The sequence below is a fragment of the Stenella coeruleoalba genome (assembly GCF_951394435.1).
Source record: "Stenella coeruleoalba genome assembly, chromosome: X".
In the NCBI taxonomy this organism is placed as follows: domain Eukaryota; kingdom Metazoa; phylum Chordata; class Mammalia; order Artiodactyla; family Delphinidae; genus Stenella; species Stenella coeruleoalba.
This window is the reverse complement of record NC_137152.1, coordinates 105318806-105339129: the sequence shown is the minus strand read 5'-3', so window position 1 is coordinate 105339129 and position 20324 is coordinate 105318806. Positions and strand designations below refer to the sequence as shown.

The following is a 20324-nucleotide window of genomic DNA, read 5'->3' as shown; positions in this document are numbered from 1 at the left end:
GAGCATATTGATTCTTAATTTGCATAATTTTGTGAAGATTGAAGTGTTGAAAGCAAAAAAAAAAAAAAATTTAGCAAACTTGACTAAAACAAAATTTAAAAATTTTACACAAGATATCTTAAAGATAAGTGATAAAATAGAAAAAAATGCAATATGTGTCAAAGAACTGATTCAAAATTTACAGCAAACTCCAATAAGTCAGCAAAAATGACACCAAAAGGTAAAAAAATTTTTAAATGAGAAACAGATATATATAAGAAATTTTTAAAACAGGAAATAAAAATGGTCAAAAGACACATGAAAAGATGCTCTACCTCACCAATACCTGGAGCAATTAAAATGAGATACAATTTCTTAACCATCAGACTAACAAACAGCAAGTGTACCTGCAGGGAGGAAATGCCTCTTGTGTCAGTTGCTGGCAGGTGAATATGCAGCAGGCTTTGTATTTTCCTTGAGTTTTTGATTGCCTTTTTTTTTTTTTTTTTTTGCTGTGGGTCGATTAAACATATGCTGTCTTTACCATATCTCTGCTATTTCCCAGCTTTCTCATTTTGTCTAGTGCTCAGAATAAATTCTATTTGTCTAGAAGCCCACTTCCTGTGTTAATTCTATCCAATTCTTTGCATTTTCACATTTGATCCATGGACTTCTTGTACAGATTTTGTTTTTCTTGACGTTTCTTCATTGCCTCTTTTTGGATTATTTCTTGCATTCTGTGCCTTTATTGTATCCTCAGTTTTCCTAGCTCTTAAGCATACCATCTCTTTTGCCAACTTCCCTTTTTCCTGGATGACTCTTTTTATGTTCTGTACAGTGTTTTTCTGGGCTGGTTGTTTCCAGAATCAGCCTTAGTTTTTGTGTGTTCAGTCAATACCGTTTCCTCCAATTTCTGTCTTCCAGACATTTGTGAAATATACTGTCATCTAATGCCCCTCTTCTCTTCTTTGTTATGAGCTTATGCCTTTTTAATCCCTTTACTATAATTCTAATGATGTCTTAGGAGAGAGTGGATATAAATGCATGTGGTCATTCTGCCATATTGAAAGAGAGGTATACAGCCTTATAATAATTTTTTAAATCTTTCTAAGTCCTAAAATTAATAATACTCCTTACAACTAATTCAGACATGAAAGAAGTGTATAAAGTAAAACTTAAAAGTTTGTTCATCACTCTCACTCCTCAGAGGTAACCACTGTTCAGTAAATATCCTTCCAGACTTTTAAAATAAAATATATGTACATAAAATCATACACTTACACACACAAAATGGTTTTTAAATTTTATAAAGTTTGGATTTTATAAAAGTTTAGTTACTTGGTTTTTAAACTTAGTATATATTGGGCATACTTACATGTCAGCAGATAGATACTTAATTTTTTAATGTAAAATCTTTATTGAAATATATATACATACATACAGGAAGGTGATAGTCTACCCTTTCCTGTGTATACAGTTAAAGAACTTTTTGTTTGCTAACTTTTGCAATGACAAACAATGTTATAGTGAACATCTTTGTACATATGTTTTTGAACATATGTGCTAGTGTTTCTCAATAGAAGTAGGATTGTTGGGTCAACGGTTATATAATGTAAAAATATTAAGAGATACTACTGAATAGCCTTACTGAAAGATTTTTCCAATTTCCTCTTCTATCAACAGTATTTGAGAGGGTACACCCTTCTGAGGCAAGCTCTCCTTAAAAGGTTGGAGACTCTGCTGTGCGTGGTTGAGAATTGGACTCAATTGCCCTGTTTCATGTTTATCTTTAATGACTTCACATGAGCTGGTCTTTTTTTGCTTAGAATATTTGAAGTTCCTTAGAGCCTGGGATCATGTCATTTACTTCTTTGGTATTTCCCATAGTGCCTAGTACAGGCTGGGCAAACTGTGGGTGCTTGACACATACTTAACTGACCGATAAACCAGCTTATAGTTTTGGGCTACACAATCCCTTGAGGTCAGCTCCTGGAATGAGAAGGCTGGGCAGAGTGGGAGGCTAGGGCTGTGCTGGGTCAGTATCAGATGCTCTCACTTAGACATTGAGTTTAGACCATAATCTAGGAACCTAAGCTGTGAGGACCTAGCACAATCCCTGGCTCGGAGGAGGTCCTTAATAAATGGTCTCTCTTGATGTTATTATGACTCCTGTTTAGTGAGAGGGTAGTCCTAGGACTAGTGTTGAGGGGTCTGACACAGCATCTAAAATCATTCCTGGTGGAGTCAGAAATCCACAATCTAGAGATGAAATAAAATTCAGAACCAGCGAGAGCAGACAGGCATCAGAGGCAGAAGCAGAGGCTGGGTTTGAGCAATTTAGTTGCATTGTGATAGCACCTTCCCTGTCACCCCAGGCAGTTTTTATTGGACTTCTTGTATGTTTGGCTTTCACACGGTGGCGTCTTTAAGGTGCTTCTCAGTCTCTGACAGGAGCCAACAATCCCAGCACAGTGATGTGAACACAGAAGTTGTGTAATGAAAGAGATGCCGTTGATCTCTCACCTGTTGAAACAAATAATGTGGAGGCCGTATTGAGGATTCACTTGAGGTTATGGTGCTACGTAACAGCCATTCTACTAGACCAAGATTACAGCCCAAGCTTTTCCCAAGCAGCAGTAGGGTTCCCCGGGGATTGAGAAACTAAGTGGCCAGTCAGATAAGGATTAATTTCAGTGACGGATTTAGAGGGTCTGTAAACATGCGGCACATGGATGACAAGGGTTCGACAGAGTGAAGAATGGGTCTCCTTCTTCTTACCTTTCTCCCCCAAGTCAGCAGTGCAGGTCAAGGAGGGAGGTGGGAAACGACAGTTACCACAGACGTCATTAGAACATACAACATTGATTGTGTTTCTCCTATATGCCAGACATTTAGCACACACACATTACCTTCAATCCCCTTTATCACTCTATGAAGTGGGCATTAGCTGTATTTTACAGATGAGGAAATTGGCTCAGAAAGGAGAAATTACTTGCTGTAGTTTACATAAGCTACTAAGTAGCAGAGCCAGGATTTGAACCTGGGTCCTTCTGGCTGTAAAGCTTTGGAGCTTTCTACTATGCACACCATCCTGTCTCTTCTGCGTCAGTGATAGCAGCCCAGGCCTCAGGGAAACAGCTGTTGCTTAAGAACACTAGTTGGTCATGTGTGGACAGGGTGTCCGTGGTTCTCTCCTTTGTTCATCAATTCATTCTACAAATATATGTTTATTTATAGCCAGAAAGTAAAGAGAGGAGAGCAGCCCAGGTAGGTGAGGTGGGAAGGGACACTTGTGTGGGTAGGAGAGCAAGGGGGCATGGAAGGGTTGAGGCTAAAGTAAACAGAGAGGAAGAAAAGGGCCAACAAGAGTTGACCGCAGGATGCGGACTAAGTTTTGGGGTCTGTTCTTGGATACAGTACTGAAGGGGTCTCTGGGTGTTTACAGAAGAGATGTCTGAAGCAACACTAACAGGCAAGCTGCAACCCAGTGGCGGCACTCAGGATCTGAGGTTGTTCAGACAGCACTTTACACCTACACACCATGAACACACACTCACACAGGAACCATCAATATGGAGACAGGTGCTTTTAAAGAAGCACACCAGAATATATGTGACCACACAGTGGAAGCCTGGACCTTTATTCCATGCTGTTTCGAGTGCTCACCATGTGACTGTAACTCCCCTTCAAAGAGGCCAAAACCGATTTGGACGCATGAAGTCTAGAGATTTGTGGAAGAGCAAACAGAAAAAAGAAAGAGAAAAGAAAAGAAAAGAAAAAAACGATCTTAGTTTATAGTCACAGTGTAGTTGGGTGTGTGTATTAAGACTTTCGGGATTATATAAAACGATGTAATGACATAGAAGGAATCGGTATGGAATGTTTGTCCATATACATTTTCCTTATTTTTCTTTTAGAGGTGAGCACAAATAATAATAGATTGTAATAAAGCAAGCCTGACCTACACAGCCACTTAATCCCAGAGGGAGTGTGACCCAGAGGAGGGAGGGGCAGAGCTCAGGAATGCGTTGCCGTGACACATTGATTCCAGGACGCGCCGGGCTTCATCTGCACCTGAGATATGGACAAAGTATGTTTGGATGCTGTGGAGGTTTCTTTTTGTCCGCTCCCCAGTTAGGAGGATGGCAGCTGGGGTGACTGTGCCACTCCCAAGGGCACCTGGTGTACACAGGCTTGGGAATCCAGGGGCCTGATGGGGCTGAGGGACGTTCCTCTCCCTTCCATACCAAGTGTGTGCAATACCAGCAGCCTCCAGGATTTAAAGGGGAGAACTGGAGGCAATGATACTGATCATAAGGTTCATAAAGACTAAACCGATGATTATAATCAGCATGAGTGCTGGGGAACAATAGAACCTTTATAAAGACATACTTTCCCCTACATATTAATTATAACACATCTCTCTCATAAGAGAATTACCTAGTGATTTTTTAATCCTTTAAAATTTTTGATTGAAGGGTGCCATGAAAGTGTCAAATGTAACTATCATTAGGTAGCATTTTGCTTCATATCATGTGGGACCCAAATCCTGTAAAAGGAGAAATAGTTCTTGACCATGCACGTGGTCCTTCAACTAACACAAAAAACTGCTTTGGGAAGAGCGTTGGCAGTCTCTTTTGTATTCATTGCAAATACCTTCACCCTAGAGAAACTTTATTCAAGCTCAGGAAAATAGCTGACAATCTGGGCACTCTCCCTAACCGCGTGACAGGTAAGGAAAGGCCACCTTTAGCCCTCTCTCTTATTTCCCTTTATATTTGGAAGCCAAGAGCCATCCTAGTGGAAACAGACCTAGTGTCTTTTAAAGTCTACTGTATAATATTGATACTCTGGTTCTCAACTGTTTTCCCCACTCCAATCTTACTCTAAAGGATGCCACTCGCTCAGATCAGTAGCAGTGGCTCATCATGGTAATAACTGCCCTGCTGAGGAAGGCGACAGAAGGAAAGAATCAATGTGGTTGGTGGGTGGAAATTCTGCCTTGGATTCCCGCTCCCCGCTCTCCCCGCCCCGCCCGCCGCCTCATTTTCACAAGCTCTTCAAATCTAATACGAATTTACAAGCATTTTGGAGCAATCTTTACTTCATTATCTACCTGAAAGAATTTACGTCCTGTAAGTAGAGTTTCTCTAAACTCATCACTGTCAATTTTTTTGTTTGCGATACTGCAAAATTATTCTATTCTTGGGGACAGTTATTCCTTTCAAGTTCCTTTTTACGTTTGTTTGTTTTGTTCTGAAAGCCTTAGAGCTGCAGGCCAGGGTGACTGGGACAGAGGTGGGGTCCCTACCTAGTGAATAGGACTTGGGAGGCAGAGGACTTGTTTTTACGCCGGTAAAGAGTAAAATCCCGAGTCGCAGTTGATTTCATGCAAGCAGGGCTGGAGAGGCCCAGGGAGGACCTAGTTTGGGGTGAGCACCGGGATCTGTGAGCCAGTGTTGCTTCAGCGTCTCACAGTACGTGTGGGGGGAGGCAGGTCCCCTGTCCCTCCTGGTCCCATTGGCACTACCCTTCACCCCAGTCTCTTTGGAACTATATTAATAGAAGGCGACACTTCACATTGGCGCTCAGACCCCAAAGGGAGTCTGGCAATGGCTTGGCAGGTGGGCAAGAAGCCGGGAGATGGGTGGGAGAGTGGGGCGGAGGCATCGTCGAGCGGCGTTTGGCTCAGCCAATGGTAGTTCGGGGCAGGGGTGGCAGAGGCGGAGGCATAGAGGAGGATCAGCCAATGGAGGGCGAGCAACTACTGGAACGACCTGGTGACGTGAGGAGCGTTCCATTCGCCCAGTGGTGGGCGGCTGCCACAGCTGGTTTAGGGCCCCGACCATTGGGGCCCCTTGTCAGGAGGAGGCAGCCTCCGGGCTGGGGAGAAGCCGCTGCCACCTCGGGCGGCCGACGCGGTCCCCTGGGACAGTGCACTTCCTGGCCTCGGTTCCCGGCCGAGTTCTGTCTCCGGGGTTCAGGTAACAAGGGGTGGGGGTGGGGGTCTCCGGGGTTCGGCCGCGTGGTCTACCGCTCCCGCGGCTACTCCGGGACGCGCGGACCCTGGCTCTCCCCTTCTCGGCTAGGCAACTTCCGAGCCCCTGGCCGGGGGTGACTACACGTGGCGGGGCGTGTGTGAGTGTGTACGAGCGTGCGGAGGTGGCGCACGTCCCAACCTGCCCGGGGCGGTGGTCGGCGGCGTGGCCGAGGCAGGGCGGGCCTCCCGAGGCCGCGCCCGCCACCCGCCTGGGACTCCGGCCTCGGCCCCGTGCCGTTGGGCCGGTCGCTGGTTCTTGACGGATTTTGATCTTTGTTCTCCCAGGCCCGGCTCCCCTTCCTGGTCTCTCTTCTCTCGCTGGGCCGGTTTATCAGGAGAAGATTGTTTTCCAGGTTAGTTTTACACAAAGGAAGTGTTCTCTGTACCTCTGGTGCCCCCTCCCCTTTCCCAAGCCTTCCACCTTCTCCTTTTCCTGCTCAGTTCCTCGTCTCTCTTGGGACCCTTACCCTCTCCAGCCCAGGAATGATTTCGAGTTGGTTGTTTCTCATCAGTCAGTTGGGCTGCAGGCTTCCGCCTCATTCTTGCCAGCGCGGGGCATGTGGTATCAGTAAATAGAGGCCACAGCACCCGACCTGAGAGGAGGAGAAGGGTGGCAGTGGCAGAGAAAGGCTGGGCCTGGGGATTCAGGATGCTAAGTGGAGATGGTACTTCTGAAATGTCCCAGAAAGCACCTTTATGACTTTTCTTGACTGCTGCCGTCCCCCCCCCCGCCCCTCCTCCCCCCAGCCATATCAGAACCTCTCCTGCTTAAGTCAGCCTTTCACCTACAGGTCTGTGATGTGGTTTCATTAAGATTCCCACCAATGTTAGGCTAGACCAGCAAGGTTGGTTCATTTCCCGGACTCAGGAAGTTAGGAGGGTTTGATTAGGGGAAATCTGTTTTGAGTAAATACAACCTGGGTTTGTGTACAGAGTGTCCACAACCTCCTAGCTCTGCCAGAGGATGACTTGTTCCCTGGTGTGATTCACATTTGAGTGGCTAATTGAAGAAAGAAGGCGAAGAACTGGAGGAGGGGTGGGAATGGCTCCTTAAGGGCAGAAACTCTACTATTATTTTTAGAGTCCTCTTTGTGATGATTATAGAAAAATATGGTATAGTGGAAAGTCCCCTGGACTGTTTTCTTGGCTTCGCTTCATGGCTTTGTGACCCTGGAGAAGTTATCTCCCCTCTTCGGTCTTCACTTTACTCATTTCCAAAACAAAGTAATTGGGCCTATCAACTACAAAATCCCTTCTAGTTCCAAGGTTCTATGATAATCACATCATCAGTATTATATTGGAAGTAAAGGGGTATATTTAAGAAGATATGCTAGCCCCCTTCTCTTTTTGAGAACCTTTAACCTTTTCTTCTTTTAGGGGACAAAAACAGATTGGAAATAAACTCTCCCATTTCTTCACCCCTATCCCTTCAAGCAGTGCTCATCTTTCTGCCTCTGGGAAAGGAAGATTGAACTGCATTTTCTTGTTCCTGTCTCATTTGTGTGTGTGTGTGTGTGCTTTTTCTTAGGGCTAGAAATTGGACTTCTGATGATGTTTGACCCAGCGGCAGCAATAGCAGGCAACGTGATTTCAAAGCTGGGCTCAGCTTTTGTTTCTTCCCTCTTGTAATCACAAAACCCATTTTGGACCAGGAATTCCAATCATGTCTGTGATGGTGGTGAGAAAGAAGGTGACACGGAAATGGGAGAAACTCCCAGGCAGGAACACCTTCTGTTGTGATGGCCGCGTGATGATGGCCCGGCAAAAGGGCATCTTCTATTTGACCCTCTTCCTCATCCTGGGGACGTGTACACTCTTCTTCGCCTTCGAGTGAGTTTCCATTGAGTACAGTTGCCTGATTATGGTTACCTTGGGTCCAGGGGAAGAACCTTCTTTCTGGGGAGTTTGTGGCTAGTCCTTGGATGGCTGTCATTGTCCTCTTGGGCAATGTCTATAGATCATGCCAACTGAATTCATTGCTTTGAGCTTATAGCAGAGTATGTGCCTCCTAGAAACACCAAGACCCTTGATACCAATTTTATAGCACTGATTTGGGGCCACCCTTGGAACACTTGGGAAATAAAAGAGTTTGTCTTTATTACTCACCTCCCCTTTTCAGTGGTCTCCTTAGGTGCTTAGTGACAGACTGCCTCTTCCCTACCCCTCCCGAGCCTAGGGGCACGCCCCGTGGTCATAACTCCACCCCATAATACTCACTTATTCTGTTATTCTGGGTCCTATTTCCTTAGGGCTCCGCTCTCAGTTAGCTGTTAAATTGAAAAGCCAACTGAATTGGGAACCTGCAGATTGGTTCCAGCCTCAGCTGTGCCACAATCTAGCTGTGTGTGTGGCACATATGTGCTTATTAAATGTGAGTTGCTCTTTCTTTCACTCAGAATCGCTCAACATAAACAACTCTCTATTCTGTGTGTGCCTGATACCAGCCTTGGAGTTATTTTTTCTGTGATGTAATAGCTAGTACTAGAGCCACTGTTTGAAGTCCGTGTAGGTCACTGCTCAAGGGAAGTGGCCAGTTGGATTCTAGGGTACTGTGGCATGACTCCTGGGTATGCTGAGAATGCTGTACACTCTAGGGCTGGGAGTAATGCTGATCGGTTTGGGATTACAGTATTATGAGGAAGGCCTTGAGGAGCCAAGAGGTGTGTTTGTGGACTGTGAACCACACCTAATAGGAGCCTGCTACAGTTCCTGTGCCCCGTGACCTGGAAATGGAGCTCCCATGAGGGGGTGTGGCCATGGGACGGAGGACAGGGCTTCTTGGCCAGACTTCGTGGGTAATTAAAATGAGCTCTGGTCTCTTAGGGCTCATTTTTGTCTTTCTTCTATAAGGGCTTCAGGCTTACCCAGTGCATCAAGAGTGATTTTTTTTTGGGCTGCTTTACCGGACTTTTTTTTTTTTTTTTTTTTTTTTTTGCGGTACGCGGACCTCTCACTGCTGTGGCCTCTCCCGTTGCGGAGCACAGGCTCCAGACGCGCAGGCTCAGTGGCCATGGCTCACGGGCCCAGCTGCTCCGCGGCACGTGGGATCTTCCCGGACCAGGGCACGAACCCGTGTCCCCTGCGTCGGCAGGCGGACTCTCAACCACTGCGCCACCAGGGAAGCCCTTTACCGGACTTTTTGATGTTTGCAGCTGGCTTGAGTAACAGCAGAGGAAGGAGGGGGACGTAGTTTATAACAGGGCTAGGAAAGTAAGGTCAGAGGACCTCTTTGTCAAAGGCACTTCTGTTGCTGCTATTGCTGCTGACTTTGTAAAGTATTTGGCAAAGTCAGACAGTTTGATGTTGGCTTCTTAGCTGCTTTCCAGTCTGAGTTTCATGGCTGAGTGTGTGTGTGTGTGTGTGTGTGTGTGTACTTGTGTGTGTGTGTACCTATGTGTGGTACAAGTGAGTGTGTGCAGGTGGGCAGGCATATGCATAACATTAAAAAAAATGTTTCCCCACTCGTCACCCTTCTCCAAGTTTTCTTTGTTTTATTCCTGCCTTGCTTCTTTTTGGAAGTGCAGAGATGAACTCTGCTTTCTATCATTCTCACTCCTTCCTCTGCTGAATCACTAGCTCTTTTGCCACCCTCCCTGCCCCGCCCAGGGTTAAAGTTTTGTGGTTGGAACCATTCAAAACAGAGATGAGATTTGTTCCTAGACCCTGAGTGAGCTGGTAATTCTGGGCCCAGGAAACCTCTGGTTTGACTGGCCAAGGGAACTTGAAATTTGGAGCTACTGGCATTTGACCCTTTTTGTATCTGGGAGCCAGACAGAGTCTGATACGGATCTGTTCCACTTCGGCCCTGAAGGCCTCTGAAGAAAACTGCCTGTGGGATGAAGCTTGTAATTAGCCAAGCTACTGTTTGACAGAGGCAGGTTGGGTTTTCTACCAAGATGACTTTTTCCCCCAAGTTATTTCTTGCGCTTTGCCCTCAGATATGAAGGGCGAGGTTGTTTGTAAACTGCCCTGGGTTCCAGCTGTCTGTGGGGTAAATATTTTTGAGGGTAGGGCTTGGGGGAGGGAGTAAGGAGGCCGGAGGGGAGAAGGAAGTAAACGTGTTAGCTGAGCAGTGGAGTGGGGAAGGCTACATCTGACCAAAGGGGAGAGGACCCTGGCAATGAATGCTTTTTTTACTGAGAATGGTAGAATCTGTGTTTGTGAGTGTGCATGCATCTGTCTGTCATATGCAGACACACAGGCACTCTAGGTGGCAGCTGCCTTGAGCCTAACCAATGACAGGCTGTACAGAGGATACCAGCATGCCTCTGAGGAATGACATTTCTTTCTGGTTGACCTTTTTCTTTGGGGTCTGTAATTTACTACCCACCACGTGGTGGTGGATAGGGTTTGGGGGCAGAATATGGGCTCCTTCACTAGTATGAGAACTTAGGGAGACCTCAAGAAATCAGCTGGGGGCTTCCCTGGTGGCGCAGTGGTTGAGAGTCCGCCTGCTGATGCAGGGGACACGGGTTCGTGCCCCGGTCCGGGGAAGATCCCACATGCCGCGGAGCGGCTGGGCGCATGAGCCATGACTGCTGAGCCTGCGCGTCCGGAGCCTGTGCTCCGCAACGGGAGAGGCCACAACAGTGAGAGGCCCCCATACCGCGCATAAAAAAAAAAATCAGCTGATCTAGCCCCCTGCCTTCAGGCAGTTGAGGGTGTCTGAACCACCAGTGACAAAGGGCTGTCTCTTTTCATCTTTAAACTGTCTAGGAGCGTAGACTATATGTCCCCTGGCTGCTGCATTTTGGCCTTGAGGAAGAAAGTTCAGATCTTGAGGCACATCTGGACCTGCATTTAGTAACAGCGTCCTGCTTGCAGCAGGTGCATAGGAACGAGTGCGAGGTGATTTATAACCACCCGTGGCACAGCCCTGGGTCAGCCAGATGGCTTGAGAAATCTGGTCAGGCATGTGGGCGCCCCTTGATGAAAAACATGCAGTGTTAGTAGTGCCAGTGGACATCTTTTTATTTTTGGATTTTGCCTTTACACGTTTAGATTTCTCAAAGGAGGGACCTGTAATTTTCAGTGGACAGACAGTAGGTTGAATACGTAAAATGAGCAAAGGTGGTCCATCCAGGAGCGAGTTAGCTCTGTATTGTTAGAAGTGTTTCCAAAGAAACTGGGTAGCCATCTCTCAGGGCTGCTGTCACAGAGTGGATTCCTGCCTAGGATGGGAAATTGGGCTAGATTATCACTAGGCCTCTTGCAACTCTGAGAGTCTGAAATTTTATATAACTCTTGTGTCTGTCTGGAAAATTCAAATACACACACAGAAAAGGAGGGGATAGAAGATTACCAGTAGGTAGCTGTATTTTAAATGTAATTGTATCTGTAGTAAAAATGTCTTTGAATTTTGAAGCAGAGTGTAAATTGTACAGTACTTAAAAAAAAAATTTCCTTGCAAGTAGAGATTATCATACTAAGTGAAGTAAGTCAGAAAGAGAAAGATGAATACCATATGATATCACTTATATATGGACTCTAAAATGTGACACAAATGAACCTATCTATGAAACAGAAACAGACTCAGGGACGTAGAGAACAGACTTGTGGTTGCCGGCGGGGGTGGGGTGGGGTGGGGAAGGGATGGAGTGGGAGGTTTGGGTGAGCAGATGTAAGCTTTTATATATAGAATGGATAAACAACAAGGTCCTACTGTACAGCACAGAGAACTATATTCAGTATCTTATGATAAACCATAATGGAAAAGAATATAAAAAAAAGAATGTATATATAACTGAACCAGTTTGCTATACACCAGAAATTAACACAACATTGTAAATCAACTATACTTCAAAAAAATACTTTAGTTAAAAAAAAAAAAACTTCCTAATGTATTCTTAGGATGAGGTATTTAGGAAGTGTGAGCTTTGAGCACATGAACCATTCTCAGTCCTTTTTGCCCAAACCCTGTCCAGCTTGTGTGATGAACACATAGCAAACAGCTTGGCCGGGAATGTTAGGACACTATAGCAGAATGACACTGACAACCTGTGAGCTGTCCAGCTACTGAAAGGCTATTGTGGTATTTAGTCAAATTCAACTTCCTCATAAAGCTTGGGGAAAGGACCAAGTGCACTGTGTTCTGGAAGTGGCTTCCTAGCTGTCTCTTTTAACATTGTGACCAGATCACTAGTGGGGTCAAGGTCCTGAGACTTCTGTTGTGGCAAGAATGATTGTGTGACTCTTGAGCCCTGAAGTAGAAGTAGTTTGCTGCTATGATCAGTGCTTATGCCTCACTGTGCTATATCTAGAGGAAACCGTATCAAGGCACTATCAAACCCTGTTGGACTGACCCTCCTGGGTGCTCCTGATGTACAGAGGAGTCGTTGAATTGGATGAACTGAAAGAAGTTTTGTAGCACTGCTTAGTAATTGTCCCACTTCTAGCCTATTCATATTCTACCTCTTTTTCAAGTCCCTTCTTGAGTCTTCCTTCCTTCATGAAATTTTTCTAGTAATTTCTGCATTCTCAGGACTAATTGTACATACCAGTCATTTAATATGTAATTGACATTTTTTATATTTCTGAATTCTGTGGTGATTACACTTCGAGCTCTTTCAATGTCAGGGACCATCTTCTGTGTCTATGTGGCCCCCACAGTGCCCTCTGCCAGGCCTTTCATAGAGTAGGTGATCAATAAATGTTACTGAATTGATACATTCTGGATGCACTTAAAATGTAACAGTCTTGACTCACAGAATCATAGAGTGATAGAGCCGGAGGGGGCCTTGGAGACTATCCCTATCCTTTTGCAGGTGACAAAACCAAGTCTACAGAAATGGGGTTATTTCATCAAGATCGATCGGCCAGCCAGTGCCTTTATATGACACTACTTTTTTTTTTTTTTTTTTTGCGGTACACGGGCCTCTCACTGTCGTGGCCTCTCCCGTCGCAGAGCACAGGCTCCAGACACGCAGGCTCAGCAGCCATGGCTCACGGGCCCAGCCGCTCTGCGGCATGTGGGATCCTCCCGGACCGGGGCACGAACCTGTGTCCCCTGCATCGGCAGGCGGACTCTCAACCACTGTGCCACCAGGGAAGCCCTATATGACACTACTTTTCATCTCATTGTTACCTTTTGAATACGGAATCGTGAAGACGTGCAGATTACTGAAGATGTGCATGGTGCTGAGTGCTGGACACGCATATTCTGGGGTCTTGCTAGCTAGTGTTTGTGTTACCTTAGTGGACTCCAGGTTATTTTGGCCTCCCTAGCCCATGCTCCTAGAAAACGAAGGCATCTTTGTGGAAAACTGACAGCGTTCCAGCATGGCATTCTGGTAGCCTTGCAGGGACAAGGGAGCCCATGTCTAAGTGTGAACTTAGCAAGTACGCTTTGTGTGTTACAAGAGGTTATCACTGCTGTCGCTGCCCCTAGTCCCTGCTGCCGGGATGAGGACAGCTCAGAGAAAAATTAAGCAGTGTGTGCTCCCTACCATGTTACCCTGTGGGTGATGGTGATGAAAGGGACACTGTGTCCCCATGGACAGGAGGAAGAGAAGAGGCAATCTGATAACAAACTTAGCAGGTTTGAGGAGACACAGGGCTGGGTAGACCAGAGCCAGACTCTGACATGGCAGAATATCTGTGCCTACAGTGACAAGGTCCAGGTTCCTGAATTCCTTAGGTGAGATTAGGAAGAGGAAAAAGTGACTTTATCATGATCTCTAACCAAGAGAGTATTCTCTGCAGAGCTGCTCTATGGAGGTTCAGTCTTGTGCTTATCCTGCCCAAGATTCTGTCTGTGACTTGGTCAACCAAAGACAGTTTTAGAAAGGCATAGTTGCCTCTTTGATATCAATCTGTTAACAGTACTTAGCTAAACTCAACTTCCTGATAAAGCATGTCCCCTGAAGAAGGATTGGGTCATGTCTCCTGAACAGTGTGCTTTCCGTTAACAATTCTTTACGGTTCTGTCATTCAGAATTCATCTGTATATTTTCAGCCTCTACTACCTTTTGTGGTAATGAGTTTCACACTGTCAGTCTCCACTGAATGAGTCTCCCATCTTTTGAGAATGAGTCTTAATTGAGTATAGTGATCGTCTATTTTAGGAAAAGTGAGCACAAAGAACAGGGATGTCCCTAGCATGCCTACATCAGTTGAGATGTTTATTGAGGGAGAGGAGTCCTAAATCTTCCTCCTCAGAGATGCCAGAGGTGGTATTGTGTTTAAGAACAAAAAAAGGCATCTTATGCCTCTTGCAATAACAAGAGGCTAGTGAATTCAGGGTAATGAGGGAGATGTGTCTGGAATGGAGCAAGGAGGAAGCAAGAACCTTATGATAATGATTAGATAAGGCCAGTTCAAGGAGGGCCTCGGAATACTGGCCTGAGGAGTGGGGGGCTTAATATAATAGGCAGCAGGGAACTATTCTAAGTTCTTGATCAGGAGGATATTATAATTGAAATTTTTTATATTATAATTGAAATGTGAAATTTATTATTATAACTGAAATTTGGCAACTACTTAGCAGGTTTGCCTGGATAGAGATTTTGGCCTTCCTCAGTGAGAGGATGGCTCATTGCCTCACAATTGAAAAGGTCCCTGTTTGGTTAATTTTCCCCACTGCTCCTGGAGCAAAACAGGGTTATGCATTTTCCTTTGACTTTCACATAGCAGTAAATCTGGAGGGTGATATTAAATTATGTTTTTAGTGTCCAAGGAAACTTTTTCCCTCGTAGCAGACTCTGAGTGTCATCAGAAGAATGTTGAACCAGTCTTATGGGTGGTTGTACGTGTTTACTGTGCTCTAGAGGTAGGTCATATGTAAAAGGACAGACAGCCATCCATATCAGGGAGGACTTATAGCAAAGGCTTATTTCTATTATCTGGGATCAAGGGCCATTATGGGGCTCCAATCCTTGGGTCATTCCTGCCGTTCCAAGCACAGCCAACCTTAATGGCTGCTATGGGAGCAGTTTCAAGCAGCCATCAGCTTCCCAAGAGAGCTCTTCTCTGACCACTTACAGTCCTTAGAGTCTGACTCACCATGTGAACACTTGATTATTGGTCTTATCTTATTTAGCTGTTTCATATGTTAGTTATGTTTTCCTCAACAAAATTAACTCCCATTTCTCTTGCTCTTCATTTGTTAGACCCATAAATACTTGTTGGCTGATTGATTGCATTGATAAAAGGACAACAACAAAAAGCATAGCAAGAAAGCTATTAGGGAGACTTTGAGGCAGAGTATAGAACAGTAGTCCACACTGCCAGTCTGTGAGGCAGCCCTGCCATGGAATCTGTCTGGTTTCTTACCAGCTCCCCTCATGAATCTCTTTTGAGTTTTTTTGTGTGACTTGAAGTCTGTGTCATTATCATTGTCCCTCCAATGAACGCTAGTGTGCTAGGGATGGGGGATGGGACATGACACACCAGCTCAGCCTGGCACTGCTGGTTACTGCTGGTCAGTACCACCATGTGGGAGTCCTGTCGTCTAGTCCAGCTATGGAAGCCTGAGGCCAATCGAGAGGTTGGTAGAGGATGGCTTAAAATGATGATGTCTCTTCAGGTGGCAGAAATGAAGACTTAGTGGGCACATGGTTGCATTTATAAGATTCACAAGGGAGAAAAGCAACTTCTAACCCCGTGGTACTCTGAAGACAAAGGAGAGTTCTGTGTCAAGAAGTGTATGGATATCATTATTCGTATCGATATAGATGGAAACTACTACGGGGTTTCAAAAACAGCTTATATTTGTGGATGACAGATCCGTGTTTCACTAGGACAAATTAGTGATGTTTGAGGGTACTCCTGACTTTTGAGGTCGATACTGGGAATTACCCCCAAATCTTCACATAGCTTATTCCTATACAAGACAGATCTCTAGCTTACTGCAATTATGGGACTGACCTAGGTGGGTATTAAAGACAGACAGATGGGTTGTAGTTCACAGTGGTCTTAGCCGCTGGCTCTCTTATTTCTTCTTATTCGGGGTAGAAAGGCCTGCTGGTCCCACATCTGCCTTGCCAGCCACACCCACTCACTAGTGACAACTGGCTGCCAGTATCCTTGTCTCTGGAGAACAATACAATGGGCCTGTTGTGTACTTGTTGACATACAGAGTGGATTGTTTTAGCAGGTGCAGATGATAGTCTGTGTGGAGATTACAGAGACCTTTATCCTTAATGGCATAGTGTAATTGAAATCTAAGTTGTTCTTTGTCTGGTCAACAAGCAGGTGTTGAAATGGGACTTAGTTAAGCTTGGGTCTTCTGTGCATGGGGGCGACATTAGTATGTGTGTGTGTGGGGTGTGTGTGGGTGTGTGTGTGTTCTACCTTCTCTGTATCTTTTCCCTCTAATAAAACAGTTTAAACTCCCTTAGGTGGCCAATCAGATGGCTCTGATTTTTCTAAGGGTTTTCATTGGAGACTATACACCCAGGGCAGTTTGAATCCTGGAGACGTCACTTCTTTGTTTTCAAGAGTGATTTTAGAGATGGGCAGTGATGAGGAAGATGGCTGTTTTCTGTCAGCATGGTAATTTCATTTGGCTTGTTTGTGAAACGGAGCCTCGTGATTCTCCTGTGTCCTTTTGGGTCCCTGGTAAGTGGAGGTGACTTTTCTGAATTCACTTCTTTTTTGTTTGTTTGTTTGTTTGTTTGTTTTGTGGTACGCGGGCCTCTCACTGCTGTGGCCCCTCCCGTTGCGGAGCACAGGCTCCGGACGCGCAGGCTCAGCGGCCATGGCTCACGGGCCCAGCCGCTCCGCGGCATGTGGGATCTTCCCAGACCAGGGCTCGAACCCGCGTCCCCTGCATCGTCAGGCGGACTCTCAACCACTGCGCCACCAGGGAAGCCCTTATAAATTTTGTTTTTATTTTTAATTTTTGTTTTATTTTTGCGGTACGTGGGCCTCTTACTGTTGTGGCCTCTCCCGTTGCGGAGCACAGGCTCCGGACGCGCAGGCTCAGCGGCCATGGCTCACGGGCCCAGCCACTCCGAGGCATGCGGGATCTTCCCGGACCTGGCACGAACTCGTGTCCCCTGCATCGGCAGGCGGACTCGCAACCACTGCGCCACCAGGGAAGCCCCACTTCTTAATTATCTGTACCAGTGAAGGGGAATAGTGGAAAAGAGGGTAATCCACAAGCGAGTGATATGGAAGGACCTTCATTACCCTGAACTCAGTTAGCCAGATCCTACCCTTGGCTTTTAGGAGAAGGAAAAAAATCTTACAAAAGCAAGCTAAGACCAAGGATTTTATTAAAAAACAAACGAGCAGGCAAGCAAACAAAAAGCCACAGAAATCATTTTGCAAGTTCACTCCGTATGTTCACCTTCATGGCAAACTGCTCAGTACAGTTGGTTTGAACTCCCCATGCAGTCGTGTGTGTGGCATGGAGGCAGGAGGAGGATCTCATGGGGATTGTTCCAAACCTGCAGCGAAGGTACAACCCAGGGTCAAACGTTTACTCTGAGTGGACAGCAGCTTGCTTAATCCCTGTGCAGATGAGATAAGCCTTTTTCCTTAGCTTACTTTCTTCACTCTGCCTCTGGTCCTTGCTCATCCACTTATAGTCTGCCTCCAAGAGAAGATGTCTATGTTGAAGGAGAAAATATGCCTCAGGAGGAGGAGAGTAAAAATAGGTCAGTGGTAACTCTAATTACGTATTCCCATTTATTTGGTTTGATACTCAGTTCAACTCGACAAGTATTTGTTGATAGCCTCTTTGTTCTCATACTTGTATTAGGCTCTGAGAGATAGAGAACCGTGATGATAATGTTAATAACTGACGTTTACTTAGCGTTTACTATGTGTCAAGGGCAGTTCTAAGCACTTTATTTCTATTCATGCATTTGAACCACGCAACCACCCTATGAAATACTGTCATTATCATCCTCATTTCACAGATAAGGAGACTGAAGTTAACTCAGTTACCCAACTAGGAGCTGGTAGAGCCAGAATTCAAACCCAGGCATTCCCACTCCTAAAAGACAAGGTTCTTGCTCTTATGAAGTTCAGTTGGGGGAGATGAGGTCAACATAGTGAAAAACAGTGCAGTTTAGGATAGGCCTTTGGAAGAGCCAAGACCTCGCTAAATCCCAGATTCTTCAGCTATTATAGATGTAGTGTGAGAAGTGGATGCTGTAATGTGCCTAAAGAGCTTAGTGCATCTGGTGTGTTCTCAATAAATTGTGGCTGTGTTGATGACAGTGACGGCATTGATGGCTTTGGATCTGAAAGAAGAGTAGAGCTGGGATATCCAGAGAGAAAGAGGAATGGCCTTCCAGGTGAATTATGGAAAGAGGGGAACAAACATGATGTTGAGAAGGGGTGCTAAGGAGATACAATTTTCTTATTCCCTTGCTTATGGTCACTAATCATCTATTGGCTCAGCTCTTTGAGGAAGGAAGAGGAGTGAGTGGATGTTGCAGAGTCAGTCAGCAGCCCTGAAGCTTTTCACTGGCCTTCAAGCATGCTGGACATACCGTCTGTCTGACACTGGGACTCTGCTTCATGACTGGTCCTCATCTTTTCTTCCCCCTCCTTGAGCTCAGGCCTAACGCCAGATGAGTGGATATGAAAAGCTCTAGACATTCCCAGAGTGAGAGCAACCTATGGTGCTTACAATCCAGGTTCAGTTGGGTCCCTGACCTGAACAGGTATGAGCCTTTGCTGAGGTACAGAGGAAATGTGACCCCCAGCAGGCTGATGGGAGGGACTGGGCTTGAGGGTAACGGAGGTTCCTTAGGCTATCTTCTGTATGTTATAGGTGGCATCGATCAGTTAAGTATTTGTTGAGCGCCTAGTATGTGCAGAACCAAATGTTAGGACTTTTCAGTAATTCGAGAGAAGTAAAAAATATGGTCCCTGCCCTTGAGGTACTGTAATTTTGTTGTGGAGATCAGATTGACATACTGGTAACAATTCCAGGTCAGTATAGGGTAGGAATAACTAGATGTTCAATTGCTTGCTTTCTTCAGATGCCGCTACCTGGCTGTCCAGCTGTCACCTGCCATCCCTGTGTTTGCTGCCATGCTCTTCCTTTTCTCCATGGCTACACTGTTGAGGACCAGCTTCAGTGATCCTGGAGTGATCCCTCGGGCCCTACCAGATGAAGCAGCTTTCATAGAAATGGAGATAGGTGAGTTTTCTAACCAGCTGGCAAGATATTGTACAGTGGGTGGCTTTGATTAGTAAGAGAATGGAATCATAATTGTAGTTGCAGACTAATAATCACTTCTAGCCTTTTCCCTCTGAGATCCTGAATCTGAGATCATTACTACCCTGTGAAGAATATGAACTTCATTCTTCCCTGTTCTGTGTTGCATTTGAGGAGGGATATCTTGCCAAGGTCCTGCTGCACTGTTCCCAAGAGGATTTTTTAAAAAACTTTTTGGGGGTCGTCAACTCATTTGATTTTTTTTTGTATTTATTTAATTTATTTATTAATTTGGCTGTGTTGGGTGTTCGTTGCTGCTCTCAGGCTTTTCTCTAGTTGTGGTGAGCGGGGGCTACACTTCGTTGTGGTGCATAGGCTTCTCATTGCGGTGGCTTCTCTTGTTGCGGAGCACAGGCTCTAGGCGTGTGGGCTTCAGTAGTGTGGCACGTGGGCTCAGTAGTTGTGGCTCACGGGCTCTAGAGTGCATGCTCAGTAGTTGTGGCACGCAGACTTAGTTGCTCTGCGGCATGTAGGATCTTCCCGGACCAGGGCTTGAACCCGTGTTCCCTGCATTGGCAGGCAGATTCTTAACCACTGTACCACCAGGGAAGCCCAATTCATTTGATTTTTTTCAAATTTATTTATTTATTTATTTATATTTTTGGCTGTGTCGGGTCTTAGTTGCAGCACGCGGGATCTTTCGTTGCAGTCTGTGGGCTTCTTTCTAGTTGTGGCTCGTAGGTTTCTCTCTGGTTGTGGCACGCGGGCTTCTCTCTAGTTGTGGCATGTGGGCTCCAGAGCGTGTGGGCTCTGTAGTGTGGCACACAGGCTCCAGAGTGCACGGGCTCAGTAGTTGCAGCACGCGGGCTTAGTTGCCCCGCAGATGTGGGATCTTAGTTCCCCGACCAGGGATCAAACTTGCGTCCCCTTCATTGGATGGTGGATTCTTGACCACTGGACCACCAGGGAAGTCCCTCATTTGATTTTCTTGATGAAAACTATAAACCTCTTCATAAAAATATTCTTATATGCATCACATACATACAATTTTGGATATAATTTCAGGGATTTATAGATCTTTTGAAGCACATGAGTGGGTTTCTAACCAAGGATTCCTGCTTTAGGGGAACACACAAGATGAGAGGGGACAGGAACCATTGGGAATTATAGGAATGGTAAAGGAAGTAG

General features: G+C 45.6%; 1 protein-coding gene across 1 annotated transcript in view; it reads left to right on the top strand.

The window, feature by feature from the left end:
• Positions 1-5667: 5667 nt before the first annotated feature.
• Positions 5668-20324, top strand: part of ZDHHC9 (zDHHC palmitoyltransferase 9) — a 31909-nt gene continuing 17252 nt past the window's right edge. The window contains exons 1-4 of the mRNA XM_079911383.1: positions 5668-5963; positions 6305-6372; positions 7548-7849; positions 18958-19118. Of these exons, the coding sequence (XP_079767509.1) occupies positions 7683-7849; positions 18958-19118 (328 nt within the window). The 5' untranslated portion in view covers positions 5668-5963; positions 6305-6372; positions 7548-7682. The remainder of the gene's footprint in view (positions 5964-6304; positions 6373-7547; positions 7850-18957; positions 19119-20324) is intronic.